At 44.4% G+C, this 19,418-nt stretch overlaps 1 protein-coding gene across 2 annotated transcripts in view; it reads left to right on the forward strand.

Annotated features, from left to right (window-relative positions):
• LOC109894940 (G protein-coupled receptor kinase 5-like) overlaps positions 1 to 16,937 on the forward strand; it is a 42,115-nt gene extending 25,178 nt beyond the window's left edge. Inside the window, exons 2-16 of one of the 2 annotated variants that reach the window (XM_031829731.1) lie at positions 3,718 to 3,813; positions 3,939 to 4,051; positions 9,143 to 9,220; positions 9,329 to 9,426; positions 9,822 to 9,914; positions 10,134 to 10,197; positions 10,291 to 10,431; positions 10,554 to 10,744; positions 10,997 to 11,034; positions 11,161 to 11,250; positions 11,427 to 11,635; positions 11,877 to 12,014; positions 13,740 to 13,877; positions 14,046 to 14,177; positions 15,889 to 16,937. In XM_031829731.1, the coding sequence (XP_031685591.1) occupies positions 3,718 to 3,813; positions 3,939 to 4,051; positions 9,143 to 9,220; positions 9,329 to 9,426; positions 9,822 to 9,914; positions 10,134 to 10,197; positions 10,291 to 10,431; positions 10,554 to 10,744; positions 10,997 to 11,034; positions 11,161 to 11,250; positions 11,427 to 11,635; positions 11,877 to 12,014; positions 13,740 to 13,877; positions 14,046 to 14,177; positions 15,889 to 15,972 (1,703 nt within the window). In that variant the 3' untranslated portion in view covers positions 15,973 to 16,937. Of the gene's footprint in view, positions 1 to 3,717; positions 3,814 to 3,938; positions 4,052 to 9,142; positions 9,221 to 9,328; positions 9,427 to 9,821; positions 9,915 to 10,133; positions 10,198 to 10,290; positions 10,432 to 10,553; positions 10,745 to 10,996; positions 11,035 to 11,160; positions 11,251 to 11,426; positions 11,636 to 11,876; positions 12,015 to 13,739; positions 13,878 to 14,045; positions 14,201 to 15,888 lie in introns of both variants that reach the window. The other variant, XM_031829732.1, reaches the window with a different exon arrangement.
• The last annotated feature ends 2,481 nt before the right edge of the window (positions 16,938 to 19,418 follow it).

Below are 19,418 nucleotides of genomic sequence, written 5' to 3' on the forward strand. Positions count from 1 at the left end.
GGTCATGAATGTGGGAATGCAGCTCAGTAACCGGGCATGTAAAAGTGATTATTCAGTGGGGACGAATCAGACACTTAGAGAGTGAGAGGGGGGGGGGGTAGCTTCTCTTGAATGTCTGCAACTAGATAGAAAGTTTGCAGAAATGACAATGAACGTATATATTTTTAAATAATTGCCCTTTTTTTCTGGCCTGCAAACAAATCAATCCCCAAAAATCTGTGCGGCCACCCTTTGAATTTCGAAAACGAGCCAAAACGTTTCGCCACCACTGGTATGGTAGATGCAGAGGGAAGGAGGAGTATTGTGGTCAAGTACATCCATACAGGATTTACCCTAGTGTTTTACCCAATTTACCCTAGTGTTTTACCCAATTTACCCTAGTGTTTTACCCAATTTACCCTAGTGTTTTACCCAATTTACCCTAGTGTTTTACCCAATTTACCCTAGTGTTTTACCCAATTTACCCTAGTGTTTTACCCAATTTACCCTAGTGTTTTACCCAATTTACCCTAGTGTTTTACCCAATTTACCCTAGTGTTTTACCCAATTTACCCTAGTGTTTTACCCAATTTACCCTAGTGTTTTACCCAATTTACCCTAGTGTTTTACCCAATTTACCCTAGTGTTTTACCCAATTTACCCTAGTGTTTTACCCAATTTACCCTAGTGTTTTACCCAATTTACCCTAGTGTTTTACCCAATTTACCCTAGTGTTTTACCCAATTTACCCTAGTGTTTTACCCAATTTACCCTAGTGTTTTACCCAATTTACCCTAGTGTTTTACCCAATTTACCCTAGTGTTTTACCCAATTTACCCTAGTGTTTTACCCAATTTACCCTAGTGTTTTACCCAATTTACCCTAGTGTTTTACCCAATTTACCCTAGTGTTTTACCCAATTTACCCTAGTGTTTTACCCAATTTACCCTAGTGTTTTACCCAATTTACCCTAGTGTTTTTACCCAAAAGGATCAGACTTTTATGTTTCCACCTACGCAGGCCGACCCCCCCCCCCTGTCGTCTGACTGGGTCATGGCTTCGGTGGACCTTCTCTCACCTGGGGCCAAAGCCAGGCCACTGGTACTTTTAACCCTGCATTTACATAACAATGGCCAACTTTAACATCTCACAAAGCAACTGTTTGGATTATGCAGAGGTTGTTGATTCTGCTCTTACAGTGGTGTTACAGTGTAACAACAGCATCGTGTTGTATTGAAAGACAAGGTGGAGGACCAAGCTATTTACACCATCTTTCTTACACCTGTTTATTCATTGTAAATCCATGAAGGGAATGAATGAGAAAACATTGTGGAGAAGGAGAGAGAATTAGATATGTTGTAATTCTCTATTTGATGGGCCTCATTCCGTTATGAGCCTCGTAGACCACATGTTTACCATCTATGATATGATGTCCACCATAGTCTCTTGCTCTAACCAGCCTAGCCTTCTGAGAAGCCTGACTGCGTCTCACCTGTCTGTCACTTATTCATTACTTTCCCCCATTTGAATCAAAAATAATTGTATTTCTGTTCTCTGAGAAGTTGTGTGAACGTAGCTAGGGAAGTGGGCTGGGGTAAGAATGTCATAGTTACTGTTGCTTAGACCCAATAGTTATTTTAGGATGTTTAAGGTCAGGGTTAATAATTCACTAGTTACACCTGTTGACTTGTTGGAGTTACATTTCCCTTTTATTCCATGTGACCCAACCAGGAACATCTCTGGGTCCTAGTTATAGCCTGTCTGTTTTTCCTGGTCAGGGCATGTGTTGCCTGGAAGGCTTACCTCTGCAAGGGTTCCACTACATAGCTTTGACTTGACATTGACTTGACAGGTGAATGTCAGTTCAGTGAGGTGACGGAGGGGAGGAAGGAGGCCCATTGTGTAACCCAGTTTAGACTGAGGTCTGAGGGGAGGAGGGAGACCTGTTGTGTAACCCTGTTTAGACTGAGGTCTGAGGGGAGGAGGGAGGCCTGTTGTGTAACCCTGTTTAGACTGAGGTCTGAGGGGAGGAGGGAGGCCTGTTGTGTAACCCAGTTTAGACTGAGGTCTGAGGGGAGGAGGGAGGCCTGTTGTGTAACCCTGTTTAGACTGATGCCTGAGGGGAGGAGGGAGGCCTGTTGTGTAACCTAGGTTAGACTGATGCCTGAGGTGAGGAGGGAGGCCTGTTGTGTAACCTAGGTTAGACTGAGGTCTGAGGGGAGGAGGGAGGCCTGTTGTGTAACCTAGGTTAGACTGATGCCTGAGGTGAGGAGGGAGGCCTGTTGTGTAACCTAGGTTAGACTGAGGCCTGAGGGGAGGAGGGAGGCCTGTTGTGTAACCTAGGTTAGACTGATGCCTGAGGTGAGGAGGGAGGCCTGTTGTGTAACCTAGGTTAGACTGAGGTCTGAGGGGAGGAGGGAGGCCTGTTGTGTAACCTAGGTTAGACTGATGCCTGAGGTGAGGAGGGAGGCCTGTTGTGTAACCTAGGTTAGACTGATGCCTGAGGTGAGGAGGGAGGCCTGTTGTGTAACCTAGGTTAGACTGATGCCTGAGGGGAGGGTCTGGTGGCAGCAGTCAGTGTGCAAGAAAGAGTTTGGGGGGGTAAGTAAAGAGGAAAGGGATGTAAAAGCTGCTAAAGTGTTTACACACAGTGAGTGGTTAACACATGACATACTTGTTGGAGCGTTCCTGGATTATTGATTAAAGATGTCCATCTGTCTGTAGCCCTCGCTCTCTCCTCTACCTCGCTCTCTCCTCTACCTCGCTCTCTCCTCTACCTCGCTCTCTCCTCTACCTCGCTCTCGCTCTCCATCTCTCCTCTACCTCGCTCTCTCCACTACCTCGCTCTCTCCACTACCTCGCTCTCTCCTCTACCTCGCTCTCGCCTCTACCTCGCTCTCTCCTCTACCTCGCTCTCTCCTCTACCTCGCTCTCTCCACTACCTCGCTCTCTCCACTACCTCGCTCTCTCCACTACCTCGCTCTCTCCACTACCTCGCTCTCTCCTCTACCTCGCTCTCTCCTCTACCTCGCTCTCTCCTCTACCTCGCTCTACCTCGCTCTCTCCTCTACCTCGCTCTCTCTCCTCTACCTCGTTCTCGCTCTCCATCTCTCCTCTACCTCGCTCTCTCCTCCAGCTCGCTCTCCATCTCTCTCCATCACTCTCATACCAGACTATCCTACACAATGTGAGTGTGAGACAGGGAAGGGCAAACCTAGCGAACATTAGCACCATTTCAGTAGCAAACATGGTTAATCATATGATATTGATGCGTGTGTGTGTGAGAGCCCTCTGCTGGAAGCATATTCTGGGTTATTTAGTGATGGAATCTGCTTTGGCCAAGCTCTATGTTCCGACCGGAATCTGTCTGACTGGGATGGTAGCCCTGTTAAACACACACGCACACTGTTCTGCCTCGGGGGGGCCACATTCCCCGGCACATTACACAGAGGACGAAAAGGAAAGGGAGAGAAGGGATTTGGAGAGGAAGTGAGACATAATGTATAAATGATACATAAACACAATGGCTATGAGTTCATTCAGAGCCCTGATCTGCACTCATTTGTCAGTTGCAGAGCTCTCCATCTCTTTCTCTCTTTGCGTGCGTGTGTGTGTGCACCTCATATCAGTTGTTATCAGTGTGTGTGTGTGTGTGTGTGTGTGTGTAAGCACAGAACCTCAGTTGTTGGTGTTGTAGTTGATCGTCCCCCTCATCCCTTGTTTTCTCTCTCTCTGCAGGTGGAGGAGGGAAGCGGAAAGGGAGGAGTAAGAAATGGAAGGAGATCCTTCGCTTCCCCCACATCAGCCAATGCACTGAGCTGGGCAACAGCATCGGTACATTACTGTGTGTGTGTTTTTGCAAGTATTACTTGTGTGCCACTTTGCTGGTGTGTTGTAAGTGTTTTGTAAACGTGCCTAGGTCTATCCCAATGTGTGTGTGGTTTGTTTGTTTGTGGCAGATCGGGACTACATAAGCCTGTGTGAGAAGCAGCCTATCGGCAGACTGCTGTTCCGCCTGTACTGTGAGACCAGACCGGAATTGCTACGATGCATCCACCTACTGGACGCCATGGTAAACACACACACTTGGATTAAACACTATCTCAAAAATGACTGATCATGTTCAGTTGACTGAGAGAAGATAATCAAATTGAGAAGGGATTATACTAACAGCCTCCCCTTTACTCAGAGACACTGTGTTCCAGATGACAGGTTTTACATTGTAGAGAAGAAACCATCAAACCCAATATCAACAGTGGCCCGCAGCCTCCCCATTATCATGTGACTGGATGAGAGGATTGTTTCTGGTCAGACCCCCCTTCCCATCCGCACCCCTTCCCACCAACCTAAAAAGGACCGTCACGCGCAAAGAGGAAAATTACACCCGCACACACTAGATCTGAGGGTAAAACACAATGTTATGAGAAAGAAGAGATGATGGAATCAGACATCTAGATTCCATCACCCAATTACTCTTGTGGGGTCGTTTTTTTGTGAAGGAGAAACAGATACTATACTGTATAAGCTAGGACAAGAGAGAGAGGGAGAGAGCAAAGGAAGGAAGGAAGGAATGTGCCTGGGGTCCCTGTGGTTCCTCTGACGTCAGTGCAGAGGGAGGGGGGTATGTGTGATTGCTGGCGAATTATGATTGGCTATTGTTGGCCAAAGTCTGTATGCGTTGACACACACACACACACACAACTACACAGAATGAGCTTCCCAATTGTTACCCCTAGGGGTTAGCTGAAGGGAAACGGAGACGCCCCCTTGGCTTTTTGGCAGACTTGTGTATACACCCTTATATATACACACACACACACCACTAAGGTCAGAGGAACAGATCTAATCACTGAAGTCTGGCCTTTTCACCCCATTCCTTTTTTTCTATGGCTCTGTTTCTTTCTTTCTTTCTTTCTTTCTTTCTTTCTTTCTTTCTTTCTTTCTTTCTTTCTATGGCTCTTTCTCTCTTTCTTTCTATGGCTCTGTTTCTTTCTCTCTTTCTTTCTATGGCTCTGTTTCTTTCTGTTTCTCTCTTTCTTTCTATGGCTCTGTTACTCTCTCTGTTTCTCCCTCTTTCTTTCTATGGCTCTGTTTCTCTCTTTCTATGGCCCTGTTTCTCTTTCTCTCGGTTTCTATGGCTCTGTTTCTCTTTCCCTCTTTCTTTCTATGGCTCTGTTTCTCTCTTTCTTTCTATGGCTCTGTTTCTCTCTTCTATGGCCCTGTTTCTCTTTCTCTCGGTTTCTATGGCTCTGTTTCTCTCTTTCTCTCGGTTTCTATGGCTCTGTTTCTCTCTTTCTCTTTCCCTCTTTCTTTCTATGGCTCTGTTTCTTTCTCTTTCCCTCTTTCTTTCTATGGCTCTGTTTCTTTCTCTTTCCCTCTTTCTTTCTATGGCTCTGTTTCTTTCTCTTTCTCTCTTTCTTTCTATGGCTCTGTTTCTTTCTCTCTTTCTTTCTATGGCTCTGTTTCTTTCTCTTTCTCTCTTTCTTTCTATGGCTCTGTTTCTTTCTCTCTTTCTTTCTATGGCTCTGTTTCTTTCTCTCTTTCTTTCTATGGCTCTGTTTCTTTCTCTCTTTCTTTCTATGGCTCTGTTTCTTTCTCTTTCTCTCTTTCTTTCTATGGCTCTGTTTCTTTCTCTTTCTCTCTTTCTTTCTATGGCTCTGTTTCTTTCTCTCTTTCTTTCTATGGCTCTGTTTCTTTCTCTCTTTCTTTCTATGGCTCTGTTTCTTTCTCTCTTTCTTTCTATGGCTCTGTTTCTCTCTCTCTTTCTTTCTATGGCTCTGTTTCTTTCTCTTTCTTTCTATGGCTCTGTTTCTTTCTCTTTCTTTCTATGGCTCTGTTTCTCTCTCTCTTTCTTTCTATGGCTCTGTTTCTTTCTCTTTCTTTCTATGGCTCTGTTTCTTTCTCTCTTTCTTTCTATGGCTCTGTTTCTCTCTCTCTTTCTTTCTATGGCTCTGTTTCTTTCTCTTTCTCTCTTTCTTTCTATGGCTCTGTTTCTTTCTCTCTTTCTTTCTATGGCTCTGTTTCTTTCTCTCTTTCTTTCTATGGCTCTGTTTCTCTCTCTCTTTCTTTCTATGGCTCTGTTTCTTTCTCTTTCTCTCTTTCTTTCTATGGCTCTGTTTCTTTCTCTCTTTCTTTCTATGGCTCTGTTTCTTTCTCTCTTTCTTTCTATGGCTCTGTTTCTTTCTCTCTTTCTTTCTATGGCTCTGTTTCTTTCTCTCTTTCTTTCTATGGCTCTGTTTCTCTCTCTCTTTCTTTCTATGGCTCTGTTTCTCTTTCTCTCTTTCTTTCTATGGCTCTGTTTCTTTCTCTTTCTCTCTTTCTTTCTATGGCTCTGTTTCTTTCTCTCTTTCTTTCTATGGCTCTGTTTCTTTCTCTCTTTCTTTCTATGGCTCTGTTTCTTTCTCTCTTTCTTTCTATGGCTGTTTCTTTCTCTCTTTCTTTCTATGGCTCTGTTTCTTTCTCTTTCTTTCTATGGCTCTGTTTCTTTCTCTTTCTTTCTCTGGCTCTGTTTCTCTCTCTGTGTTTCTCTCTCTCTCTGTTTCTCTCTCTGTGTTTATCTCTCTCTGTTTCTCTCTCTCTGGCTCTGTTTCTCTCTCTCTGTTTCTTTCTATGGCTCTGTTTCTCTCTGTCTGTGTCTCAGAGCAGAGTAGATCACTCTAGAGTGTGCCACAGCCCGGGTCAGGAGAGACACTCTAGGTGTGTGTGTGTGTGTGTGTTGGAAAGCTGGTGATGCTGGTCTGACACACTGTGACACTCCAGGACCTCATGGAATCCTGCCATGTTGACTATGTGGTTGCCAGGCAATGCAGGATTACATATGGAGTATAGAGAGTGTCTGTTAATAACAGATTGTGGGTTAAAGAGGTGTGTGTGTGTTTCAGGGCAGGTGGGCTAGTGGAGAGTCTTGCGTAATGGGGATTGAGAGGAGAGAGAATGATCAGGGAGTGAAGGATTATCACCGATGCCCAGAACAGCTGACCTACTCACCTCGAGACTATCCCCGGTCCTAGCAATGCCCAGGTCAGCTGACCTACTCACCTCGAGACTATCCCCCGGCCCTAGCAATGCCCAAATCAGCTGACCTACTCACCTCGAGACTATCCTCCAGCCCTAGCAATGCTGAACCACACTCAATACTCTCACACTTGTGGCTGATATATGATTGATTGATTGTTGTACACCAATGGCGAAGGGGCATAAAGATGGCGGTCCCCATGTACTTACTACAAATGCCTTGTTTGTTCAGATCGCCGTGTTGTACATTGCTCTCCGTTACTCTTTTTTTTGTATGGGCATTAGCTCAGTTTACATGATCCTGATTCTAGCTCCAAGACGGCGACAATTTGAAAAAATGAACAAGTAGATTGTGCTGATTTACTGGCACATTGAACCATGTTGCACGCAGTAGGTTAGAAACTCTGAATAGTGCTAAAACAATTATTTATTGGTGTTTTACCCAATAAATGACTGGTTGTTTATCTATATAGAGTGTGCGACTCTCTTCATTTATTTTTATAGTGCTAAAACAATGACACCCTATCTGAATTTCTCCATCTGTATACACCTTTACAACCGTTGGTGCCCAGCCTTATGGGCTTAGAAGACATCAAATCAAGAATGTGTGCTGTGCACAAAGCACATGTTTGATTCAGAGGGGTTGGGTTAAATGCGGTAGACACATTTCAGTTGAATGCATTCAGTACCACTGACTAGGTATCTCCCTTTACATTAAACAAATCAATTGCATTTAACAATTAAATGCATAATTAGCACTCGTAACAAAGTACAGTTTTCACCTTGCCACACTACACAAACAATACACTTCTCCCTCTCCTATATCTAAGCTACTAAGGGTATGGATAATGACTGATCATTTTCAAGTAAAGGCAGTCCGAACTGTCTAGTTGCATGTTTGCACAACACTGATAGCCACACAATAATGTCTATCATTCAAAACATGGTTTAGTCCATATTTTGCCCCTGATTATGGAATATTATTTTATGTACCAGTCAGACCTCGGTCAAAATAGTATACTGTTTTCTTTCAAATGCTACAGTTGCTTAGCTTACCTTTCCCAGCATGCCAGTTGGATTTGGTTTGCACTTTTGGGACTATTCCATTTGTTGCATTATGCGATACATTGCTAGTGCATGAAGTATTTCAAAGAACTGATAATATTTGGAACCAGGTCTGATATGTACTGTCAGTGTTTAATAATGGGATGTTGTGTTGAGCCAGGTCTGATATGTACTGTCAGTGTTTAATAATGGGATGTTGTGTTGAACCAGGTCGGATATGTACTCTCAGTGTTTAATAATGGGGTGTTATGTTGAACCAGGTCTGATATGTACTGTCAGTGTTTAATAATGGGATGTTGTGTTGAGCCAGGTATGATATGTACTGTCAGTGTTTAATAATGGGATGTTGTGTTGAGCCAGGTCTGATATGTACTGTCAGTGTTTAATAATGGGATGTTGTGTTGAACCAGGTCTGATATGTACTGTCAGTGTTTAATAATGGGATGTTGTGTTAAACCAGGTCTGATATGTACTGTCAGTGTTTAATAATGAGATGTTGTGTTGAGCCAGGTCTGATATGTACTGTCAGTGTTTAATAATGGGATGTTGAACCAGGTCGGATATGTACTGTCAGTGTGTAATAATGGGGTGTTGAACCAGGTCTGATATGTACTGTCAGTGTTTAATAATGGGATGTTGTGTTGAGCCAGGTCTGATATGTACTGTCAGTGTTTAATAATGGGGTGTTGAACCAGGTCGGATATGTACTGTCAGTGTGTAATAATGGGGTGTTGAACCAGGTCTGATATGTACTGTCAGTGTTTAATAATGGGATGTTGTGTTGATCCAGGTCTGATATGTACTGTCAGTGTTTAATAATGGGATGTTGTGTTGATCCAGGTCTGATATGTACTGTCAGTGTTTAATAATGGGATGTTGTGTTGATCCAGGTCTGATATGTACTGTCAGTGTTTAATAATGGGATGTTGTGTTGATCCAGGTCTGATATGTACTGTCAGTGTTTAATAATGGGGTGTTGAACCAGGTCTGATATGTACTGTCAGTGTTTAATAATGGGATGTTGTGTTGAACCAGGTCTGTTATGTACTGTCAGTGTTTAATAATGGGATGTTGTGTTCTTTAGGACGACTATGAGCTGGTGCCTGATGAGAAACGGAAAAGCAGAGGAGATCAGATTATTGGGAAGTTCCTGTCTAAACAGGTTTGTCAGTCTAAAGGAGGATTGGTGAATGTAGATGTGCAGCTATCAGAGAAATATAACTTGTTTGTGTGTGGGTGCTTGTGTGTGCTCGTGTGTGTGTGTGTGTAGTCATCCGAGTGTGTGGAGGCAGCAGAGAGCCTTGCTGAGCAGTGTAGAGAGAACCTGGAGCTCCACCCCTGCAAGGAGATCTTCAGTGACTGTCGCAAGTAAGGGAATCTTCCTTTGTTCGCATTACATCTGATCAGCTATGATCTTATTATTAAACAGCTTGTCTTCCCCCCCCCCCCCCCCTTCGTTCAGGTTCCCTTTATCTAATATTAGATCTTGGTTGAAGATTAGATAACACTCAGTATCAAAAATATACAAAAGTAGAGAACTAGGAAGGGGACACATACTTTTTCATAGCACTGTATATGCACTTGTGGAAGAGCCTGGGGACAAGGTCATGTTTGACAATGAAGAAACACAGAGAGGGGTTGGCTGAAGCACTAACACCCTGGAGGGACCACCAGCTGGCTTAGCCCCTTGTTAACTGTAACTGCAGCTGCTGTCTGTTGTCTCAGGGCTTTAACCAGTAACCTCTTGTTGTCTGTGCTCTCAGAGCTCTCCATCACTACCTGAGAGGAGCTCCCTTCTTGGACTATCAGAACAGCATGTACTTTGACCGTTTCCTACAGTGGAAGATGCTGGAGAGGTGAGTGCTACCTAAAAACTCCTACAAAATCAAATAAATGTCTGATGTTTTTAGAGATTATTTGAATGGTGTTCACTATTAGCCTGGTACTTTCTCCATGCAACATTACAAGTTGGCCAAAGCAGGATCAGGCTTGCACCCAGGCTAGTTTTATTATGCTCCATGATGTACGGTGTACTATTATTCAGCTGTACATTAATGGCCGATGTGTGTTTTCAGGCAGCCAATAGCCAAGGATACGTTTCGACAGTACAGAGTACTGGGGAAGGGTGGATTCGGAGAGGTGAGGCACATTTTTCCTCTTAGGAGAATTATTAGAAAATTGTGATTGTGAGATTAACTGGCCCATGGTATAATGCTGTGTGCGTTCTATCAGGTGTGTGCGTGCCAGGTGCGAGCCACAGGGAAGATGTATGCCTGTAAGAAGTTAGAAAAGAAGAGGATTAAGAAGAGGAAAGGAGAGTCCATGGCCCTCAATGAGAAACAAATACTAGAGAAGGTCAACAGCAGATTTGTTGTGAGTCCAGTTATTTATTAGGATAAATGACCATACACAATACACTTTCACTTTATTCTCTCGCTGTGTCTCTCTGTCTGATCTCTGATCTCTGCCCCTGTGTCTTTGCCCCCTCTCTCTAGGTGAGTTTAGCGTATGCCTATGAGACCAAAGACGCTCTGTGTCTAGTGTTGACCTTAATGAATGGAGGAGATCTGAAGTTCCACATCTATAGCATGGGGACTCCAGGCTTTGAGAAGGACAGGGTCCAGTTCTATGCTGCCCAGATCTGCTGCGGCCTGGACCACCTACACCAGGAATCCATCGTCTACAGGTGACAGCTTTTTATTATAGCACCTACACTCACAGAATAGAAGGTGCCCTTAAACACAGATCTAGTTCCAGATTGCAAGATATTTCAGATCAGTTGGGGGCAACCCATTTCTATCTACTTCCACCTATACCCTAATTAACTGTCTGTTCTTCTGATTGTCATTCGCTTTACCAATGTCAACACATGATGTATTGGGTTTAGTCCCAATGTCAAAAGCACCAAACTAACTGTGGTTTTTGAATTTTTTCTCAGGGATTTAAAACCAGAGAATATTTTATTAGATGATAATGGTGAGTTAACATTCTTCCTACTGTACAATAGCATACAGTAATTACTGGGATAATGTCTGAACTCAGAGAGGCTCTCTGCTAAATATGACTGATCTTTGACCCCTGACCTCTTCCCCTATGCTGTAGGACACATCCGGATCTCAGATCTGGGCCTGGCCATCAAAGTGGCTGAAGGGGACCCCATACGAGGCAGAGTGGGAACAGTGGGTTACATGGGTGAGACACCTCCATATGCTATTACAATACATTTATAAAATCATTGAACAAAAACCTTACATTATAGTAATACATTATCAATTTATACCTTTTACCATACAAAGAAGATATCATCAAACCTGCATGATGAGAACATGGCATTGGGACAATCTGGTGTTGTGTGTGTGTGTGTGTAGCTCCGGAGGTGATCAACAACGAGCGCTATGGGATGAGTCCAGACTGGTGGGGGCTGGGATGTCTCATCTACGAGATGACCGCTGGACACTCACCCTTCCGCGCACGCAAAGAACGAGTGAAGCGGGAGGAGGTGGAGAAGAGGGTGCAAGAGGAAGAGGAGGAGTACAGCGACAAGTTTACAGAAGACACCAAGGCCATCTGTAGGGTGGTGAGAGCACATTGATTGATTGATAAGACTAAGGCCTAGTTAGTGTGTCGTCAGGAACCTCAGACGGAGGCCTAGTTAGTGTGTCGTCAGGAACCTCAGACGGAGGCCTAGTTAGTGTGTCGTCAGGAACCTCAGACTATATTGGGTAATCACCCTGAGTAGCTGATCCCATTTATATTTTAAAATAAGCAACTGTACATTGCATCATCGTTTATACTTCTCTCTCTCGCTCTCTCTCCAGCTGTTGACCAAAGATCCTAAGCAGAGACTGGGCTGTACAGCAGAGGGGTCATCAGGGGTGAAGGCTCACTGCTTCTTCAGGAACATCAACTTTAAAAGGCTGGAGGCAGGCATCCAGGAGCCCTCCTTCGTACCGGACGTAAGTAGAAGAGGAGGAGGAGGATTGTATCTCTGGTCTTGCTTCAGCAGTAGAAACACAAGACCAGGAAGTGTTCAATATATAACCAACCAACTGTTTCAATCAGTTACATTCATGACTGGATGAATATGTGAATTGGAACAGGGTTGATTACCTCTACCCCTCCCTCCCTCCCTCCCTCCCTCCCTCCCTCCCTCCCTCCCTCCCTCCCTCCCTCCCTCCCTCCCTCCCTCCCTCCCTCCCTCCCTCCCTCCCTCCCTCCCTCCCTCCCTCCCTCCCTCCCTCCCTCCCTCCCTCCCTCCCTCCCTCCCTCCCTCCCTCCATACATATTACCTCTCTTCTCCCTCCCTCTCTTCTCCTTCCCTCCTTCCCTCCATACATATTCCCTCTCTTCTCCTTCCCTTCTTCCCTCCATACATATTCCCTCTCTTCTCCTTCCCTTCTTCCCTCCATACATATTCCCTCTCTTCTCCTTCCCTTCTTCCCTCCATACATATTCCCTCTCTTCTCCCTCCCTCCTTCCCTCCATACATATTCCCTCTCTTCTCCCTCCCTCCTTCCCTCCATACATATTCCCTCTCTTCTCCCTCCCTCCTTCCCTCCATACATATTCCCTCTCTTCTCCCTCCCTCCTTCCCTCCATACATATTCCCTCTCTTCTCCCTCCCTCCTTCCCTCCATACATATTCCCTCTCTTCTCCCTCCCTCCCTTCTCCCTCCCTCCTTCCCTCCATACATATTCCCTCTCTTCTCCCTCCCTTCCTTCTCCTTCCCTCCATACATATTCCCTCTCTTCTCCCTCCTCCTTCCCTCCATACATATTCCATCTCTTCTCCCTCCCTCCTTCCCTCCATACATATTCCCTCTCTTCTCCCTCCCTCCCTTCTCCCTCCCTCCTTCCCTCCATACATATTCCCTCCCTTCTCCCTCCCTCCTTCCCTCCATACATATTCCCTCCCTTCTCCCTCCCTCCTTCCCTCCATACATATTCCCTCCCTCCTTCCCTCCATACATATTCCCTCCCTTCTCCCTCCCTCCTTCCCTCCATACATATTCCCTCCCTTCTCCCTCCCTCCTTCCCTCCATACATATTCCCTCCCTTCTCCCTCCCTCCTACCCTCCATACATATTCCCTCCCTTCTCCCTCCCTCCTTCCCTCCATACATATTCACTCTCTTCTCCCTCCCTCCTTCCCTCCATACATATTCACTCCCTTCTCCCTCCCTCCTTCCCTCCATACATATTCCCTCTCTTCTCCCTCCCTCTCTTCTCCCTCCCTCCTTCCCTCCATACATATTCACTCCCTTCTCCCTCCCTCCTTCCCTCCATACATATTCCCTCTCTTCTCCCTCCCTCTCTTCTCCCTCCCTCCTTCCCTCCATACATATTCCCTCTCTTCTCCCTCCCTTCCTTCTCCTCCCTCCATACATATTCCCTCTTCTCCCTCCCTCCTTCCCTCCATACATATTCCCTCTCTTCTCCCTCCCTCCCTTCTCCCTCCCTCCTTCCCTCCATACATATTCCCTCCCTTCTCCCTCCCTCCTTCCCTCCATACATATTCACTCTCTTCTCCCTCCCTCCTTCCCTCCATACATATTCACTCCCTTCTCCCTCCCTCCTTCCCTCCATACATATTCCCTCTCTTCTCCCTCCCTCTCTTCTCCCTCCCTCCTTCCCTCCATACATATTCCCTCTCTTCCTCCATTCCTCTCTTCTCTCTATCAGCCCCGGGCGGTGTACTGTAAGGATGTGTTGGACATTGAGCAGTTCTCTACAGTCAAGGGAGTAAATCTGGACCAAACCGACAACGACTTCTACTTCAAATTCTCTACAGGCTGCGTGTCCATCCCATGGCAGCACGAGGTGGGTGAACTAACTGAGACGTCTGTCCCTCTTCTCTGGTTTCTTCTCAGAGGTAGTCTGCAACGTAACCTGAAAGACTGAATTATTGGTGGTTTTGATATACTGTCCTTAAACTAACTCTAATATACTGAACCCCTCTCCCCCCTCGTTCTCTCTCCCTCTGTATAGATGATAGATACAGAGTGTTTCAGTGATCTGAACGTGTTTGGGCCCCAGGGGACCAGACCCCCAGATCTGGACTGGAACACCCCCCCCGAGCCTCCCCGACGCAGCCTGCTGGACAGGATCTTCAGGAGACATGTGAGGGCACACACACAGGATCGGTACATACTTACACACATATACCAATACTCTGTCTCACACTGTTCCCACTGCACAGTTACATCCACACACACTGTTCCCACTGCACAGTTACATCCATACACACTGTTCCCACTGCACAGTTACATCCACACACACTGTTCCCACTGCACAGTTACATCCACACACACTGTTCCCACTGCACAGTTACGTCCACACACACTGTTCCCACTGCACAGTTACGTCCACACACACTGTTCCCACTGCACAGTTACATCCACACACACTGTTCCCACTGCACAGTTACATCCACACACACTGTTCCCACTGCACAGTTACATCCACACACACTGTTCCCACTGCACAGTTACATCCACACACACTGTTCCCACTGCACAGTTACATCCACACACACTGTTCCCACTGCACAGTTACATCCACACACACTGTTCCCACTGCACAGTTACATCCACACACACTGTTCCCACTGCACAGTTACATCCACACACACTGTTCCCACTGCAGAGTTACATCCACACACACTGTTCCCACTGCACAGTTAGTCTCTCTCGCCCCCCCCCTCTCTCTCGCTCCCCCTCTCTCTCTCACCACCTCTCTCACCCCCCCTGTCTCTCGCTCTCTCTTTCTCTCTCTCGCTCTCTCTTTCTCGCTCCCCCCTCTCTTTCTCGCTCCCCCCTCTCTTTCTCGCTCCCACCTTCTCTTTCTCGCTCCCCCTCTCACACTCCCCCTCTCTCTCACCCCCCCTCTCACTATAAATATGGGTTGTATTTACAATGGTGTTTGTTCTTCACTGGTTGCTCTTTTCATGTGGCAATAGGTCACAAATCTTGCTGCTGTGATGGCACACTGGGGTGTTTCACCCAATAGATATGGGAGTTTATCAAAATTGGATTTGTTTTCAAGTTCTTTGTGGGTCTGTATAATCTGAGGGAAATATGTGTCTCTAGTATGGTCATACATTTGGCAGGAGGTTAGGAAGTGCAGCTCAGTTTCCACCTCATTATGTGGGCAGTGAGCACATAGCCTGTCTTCTCTTGAGAGCCATGTCTTCCCACAGAGGCCGTTTTCAATAGCAAGGCTATGCTCACAGAGTCTGTACATAGTCAAAGCTTTCCTTAATTTTGGGTCAGTCACAGTGGTCAGGTATTCTGTTACTGTGTACTCTCTGTTTAGGGCCAAATAGCATTCTAGTATGCTCTGTTTTTTTGTTAATTACTTGACACATTGGAAATAATTATATTTTTGTTTTCTCATTATTTGGTTGGGTCTAATTGTGTTGTTGTCCTGGGGCTCTGTGGCGTCTGTTTGTGAAGAGAGCCACAGGACCAACATAATTAAGGGACTCTTCTCCAGGTTCAACTCTCTGTAGGTGATGGTTTTGTTATGGAAGGTTTGGGAATCGCTTCCTTTTAGGAGGTTGTAGAATTTAACGTCCCTTTTCTGGATTTGAATAATTAGCGGGTATATGCCGAATTCTGTTCTGCATGCATTATTTGGTGTTTTATGTTGTACACAGAGGATATTTTTGCAAATTTCTGCATGCAGTCTCAATTTTGTGTTTGTCCCATTTTGTGAATTCTTGGTTGGCTGTACAACTGATTCAAGTATTTTTAGCCAGATCCTAATTGGTATGTCAAATTTTATATTCCTTTTGATGGTGTAGAAGGCCCTTGTCTCTCTCTCCCTCCAGCACCCCGAGGTGTCCATTGCCAACAGCCGCTTGTCTTCCTGCAGTGTGAACTCGGTGGACTCCATGTCAAACTCTGCCCCCTAGTGGCCAGGGCCCTGTGTGGCGCCACACAGACAGAGGAGGAGCCTGTAGGATCTACTCCTTGCTGGTTGGTTTACCCCCGGCCTGACCAGCTGTCAGTCTTCCGGAGGCACCCCTCCCATGCCCACGGTCAGCCTAGGGGAAATGCTGACCATGACCCGGGGCCTGAGAGACCGACCCATGGGAAATGATTAGAGGGACGTTCAATGATGCAAAGACGTTTTGAGAACGATGCTCAGACATTTCACTTACCCTCATGATTGCTGGAGTAGAGAAGAGCCACTGAGGTTGTTGATGAATAAGAAAAAAACGATCTAATTCAGGGGATCCACTGTCTAAGAAAGACCACCACAGGGAATACAAGATGGGGTCTTTGTTGAAATGTTGTAGCTTTTTAATTTTGTATTCCTTGCATAAATACTAATTCACACTCAAATGCACTCTGTATTTGTTCATCTATTTCTCTCTCTCTCTTTTTCTCTCTTTTTCTCTCTTTCTCTCTCTCTCTCTCTTTCCCCCACTACTCTAATCACTTATATGCATGCAACCAACAACATCACCAACCTCAAGAAACAATGTGCATATTGCCTTCAGTATACCCTCAGGCCAAAGACATAGTTCAGTTGTGTGCCTGTCATTGTTGCCATATTGATTTTGGAGGATGGCTTGGTCTTTATTCAATCACTAATTGAATCTGCAGCTATGTTACACCTAAGTAACAATCAAACAAGTGTGTTTTCACACCATGGACAAATGTGTGAGACCAGACAGGTGTAGTATCCTCACACCTGCATAGCCCTCATGCTAATACCCCACCACAGGCATCCTGTTGACCTTGAGCAAAATGAGATGTCTTTTCAAACCAGTAGTGAACCATTTATACACCAATTAAGATGTTTTAACAGTAAATATGTTGTTTTACCTCTGACATTAAATAAATATTACTGTGATATACCCGTTGTCATATACAATGAGCTGGTGCTGTTTTATGTTTGTGTTGCCATCATGACCATGGGTGTATCTCAATCGTTTCAATGGGGGTATTTCTCTCATCTCCTTTCCTTTGTCTGCACTGATCATAAAAGAAAGGTTAGGATTCCTGGCAGAAATATGGCCAATGCCTACAGGGAATAGGCTTTAACCAGTCCAGTTCAGATGAAGGAAAGGAGACAAAGAGAGGCCGCCGTGTTAAACTAGTGAGATGCCTTGGCTCTGGTAGTGTCCTTTGTGAAGGGACCACACTAAGACAATCCTTCCAACACGCCCAAACAAAAGAGAAGAACAGCTTTGGTTTTAGAATTTGATATATGTTCATTTTACTGGACAATAAATAGTTCATCACATTAAATAAGTGTCCTAACACATTATTCCGAAATAATTTCACAAATTAAGAATCGGAAGTGCCTCCTTGTTAGCCTGTTCTCCCAGATGACGTGCACAGAAATATTTTACAAGTTTTTTAGTCTCGGGATCTGTTCCTTTATGATTCACTTATGATTTAGAGCGTTGGGCCAGTAACCGAAAGGTCACTAGCCTTTCTGTCCCTGGCCGTGACCCCACTCTCCGAGGGTGTCTCAGGGGGAGTTGGGATATGCATAAAAACACATGTCCAATTCACACATGCGTATTAATATATGTGTAAAATAGGACAAATATAAGCTCTTCAATATTATTATTGTTATTATTACACACACACTGTACTTGGCTAGTGGTGGAGGGTGGGAAGTGAGGAGAGGGAGGATAAGAAAGAAGTGAAAGGAGGGTTGAAAAGAAAGTGGGATGATCTCCTGCTATTGTTGTACATCAGAGTGCTGAGTGTAGACTTTTTAAAGCCAAACCAACTGTGTCCTGCAGTTCCTAATAAATCAGCTCCGTGCTGGCGTGAGCACCTCTCTACCATCTGTGTCTCATGTCTGGGTAGCAAATACAACAGTCAGGGTTTTCTCATATGGATGGATGGATACAAGATTCATCAGTTTCTTACATTTCCATAATATTAGTTGATACTATGATTCATTAGTTGATACTACGATTCATTACAGTAGTTGATGCTATGAATCATTAGTTGATACTATGATTCATTAGTTGATACTACGATTCATTACAGTAGTTGATACTATGATTCATTAGTTGATACTACGATTCATTACAGTAGTTGATACTATGATTCATTTATTGTCCGGTTTCATAGACCCAGATTATATCAATTCAAAAGCAGACCAAATTCCTTCTCTGTTCATCAACAACTATAAATGTGATTTCATGAACATTCATTACAGTTTTTCTTAATTGCGTACAAGAAATGTTGGGATATGTTTTGACAGGTATCTATAGCCGAACAGCAATGATCAAATGCTCAAATACTGTACATTTACAGATTCATTTTTTGCCTTAGTACCGGACTTGCATATCTTAAACCACATGTTGTAAAACATCAAATACAAAATGTCATCAGTGAATACAAAATGTCATCAGTGAATACAAAATGTCATCAGTGAATACAAAATGTCATCAGTGAATACAAAATGTCATCAGTGAATACAAAATTCACTTAAGTGTTTTGTTCACAAAATAGTAACATATTGTTTTCGTCAGAAGAGAAAAGTGTGTCATTGTGTTCACTGTTTCTGTCAATCAGTAAATACTACTGCATGGAATTCTAAATCATCCCATCAGTGTCAGACCATGTACAATGGAAATATATGGAAATATTTAGCCAATAGGACTGTCTAAATGTAATGATATTCTTTTACAATATTGCAGAGAATGTAGTTGGGGCCACTTCTATGTAAATTTGGGTTAAAACTAAGTCATCAACTTCAGCATTGTGACCTTCCATTATAGAGCCTTGCTTTGGTGTGGACTTAGGCCAATACTATACATTCATATCAGTTGTGTTCCTCCATTGTATTCACCTTTCCTTATTTCTAGTGTTCTTCTGTGCGCTAATGAGAAAACCAACCTTTGTATTGAATACATGGAATTGGATTGTGATTATGCTGATGAATGAATCCTGTACACAATTTATGACATTGTTTGGTGAAATATGTATACAGGGTGAGTAATTGCCCATAATTCTGCACCTTTGGATAGTTGTACTCATCTTTAAAACAAAAACTATGTAGGTCAAAAAAGTTCATCTTCAAAACTGGATGGCGAAACTAACAGTACAGATACTGTAGATAGCAATAACAACTGTAGAGGCACAGAATAACAAAAATACATGGAGGAGCTTATTCAAAGAAGATCAAGTGTTATATATATTTTTTTTAATAAAGTGAACTTGGTGGAAAATGTTTCCCTGATCACAACAGACCACAGTTGGGAGAACTGGACAGGTTTCCACCCTACCGAGGCCTCCCGAGTGGCGCAGTGGTCTGATGCATTTCACAAATGAAGAATCAGAAATGCCTCCTTGTTAGCCTGTTCCTCCAGTTGAAGCACACACA

The sequence above is a fragment of the Oncorhynchus kisutch genome, linkage group LG8, assembly GCF_002021735.2.
Source record: "Oncorhynchus kisutch isolate 150728-3 linkage group LG8, Okis_V2, whole genome shotgun sequence".
NCBI lineage: Eukaryota > Metazoa > Chordata > Actinopteri > Salmoniformes > Salmonidae > Oncorhynchus > Oncorhynchus kisutch.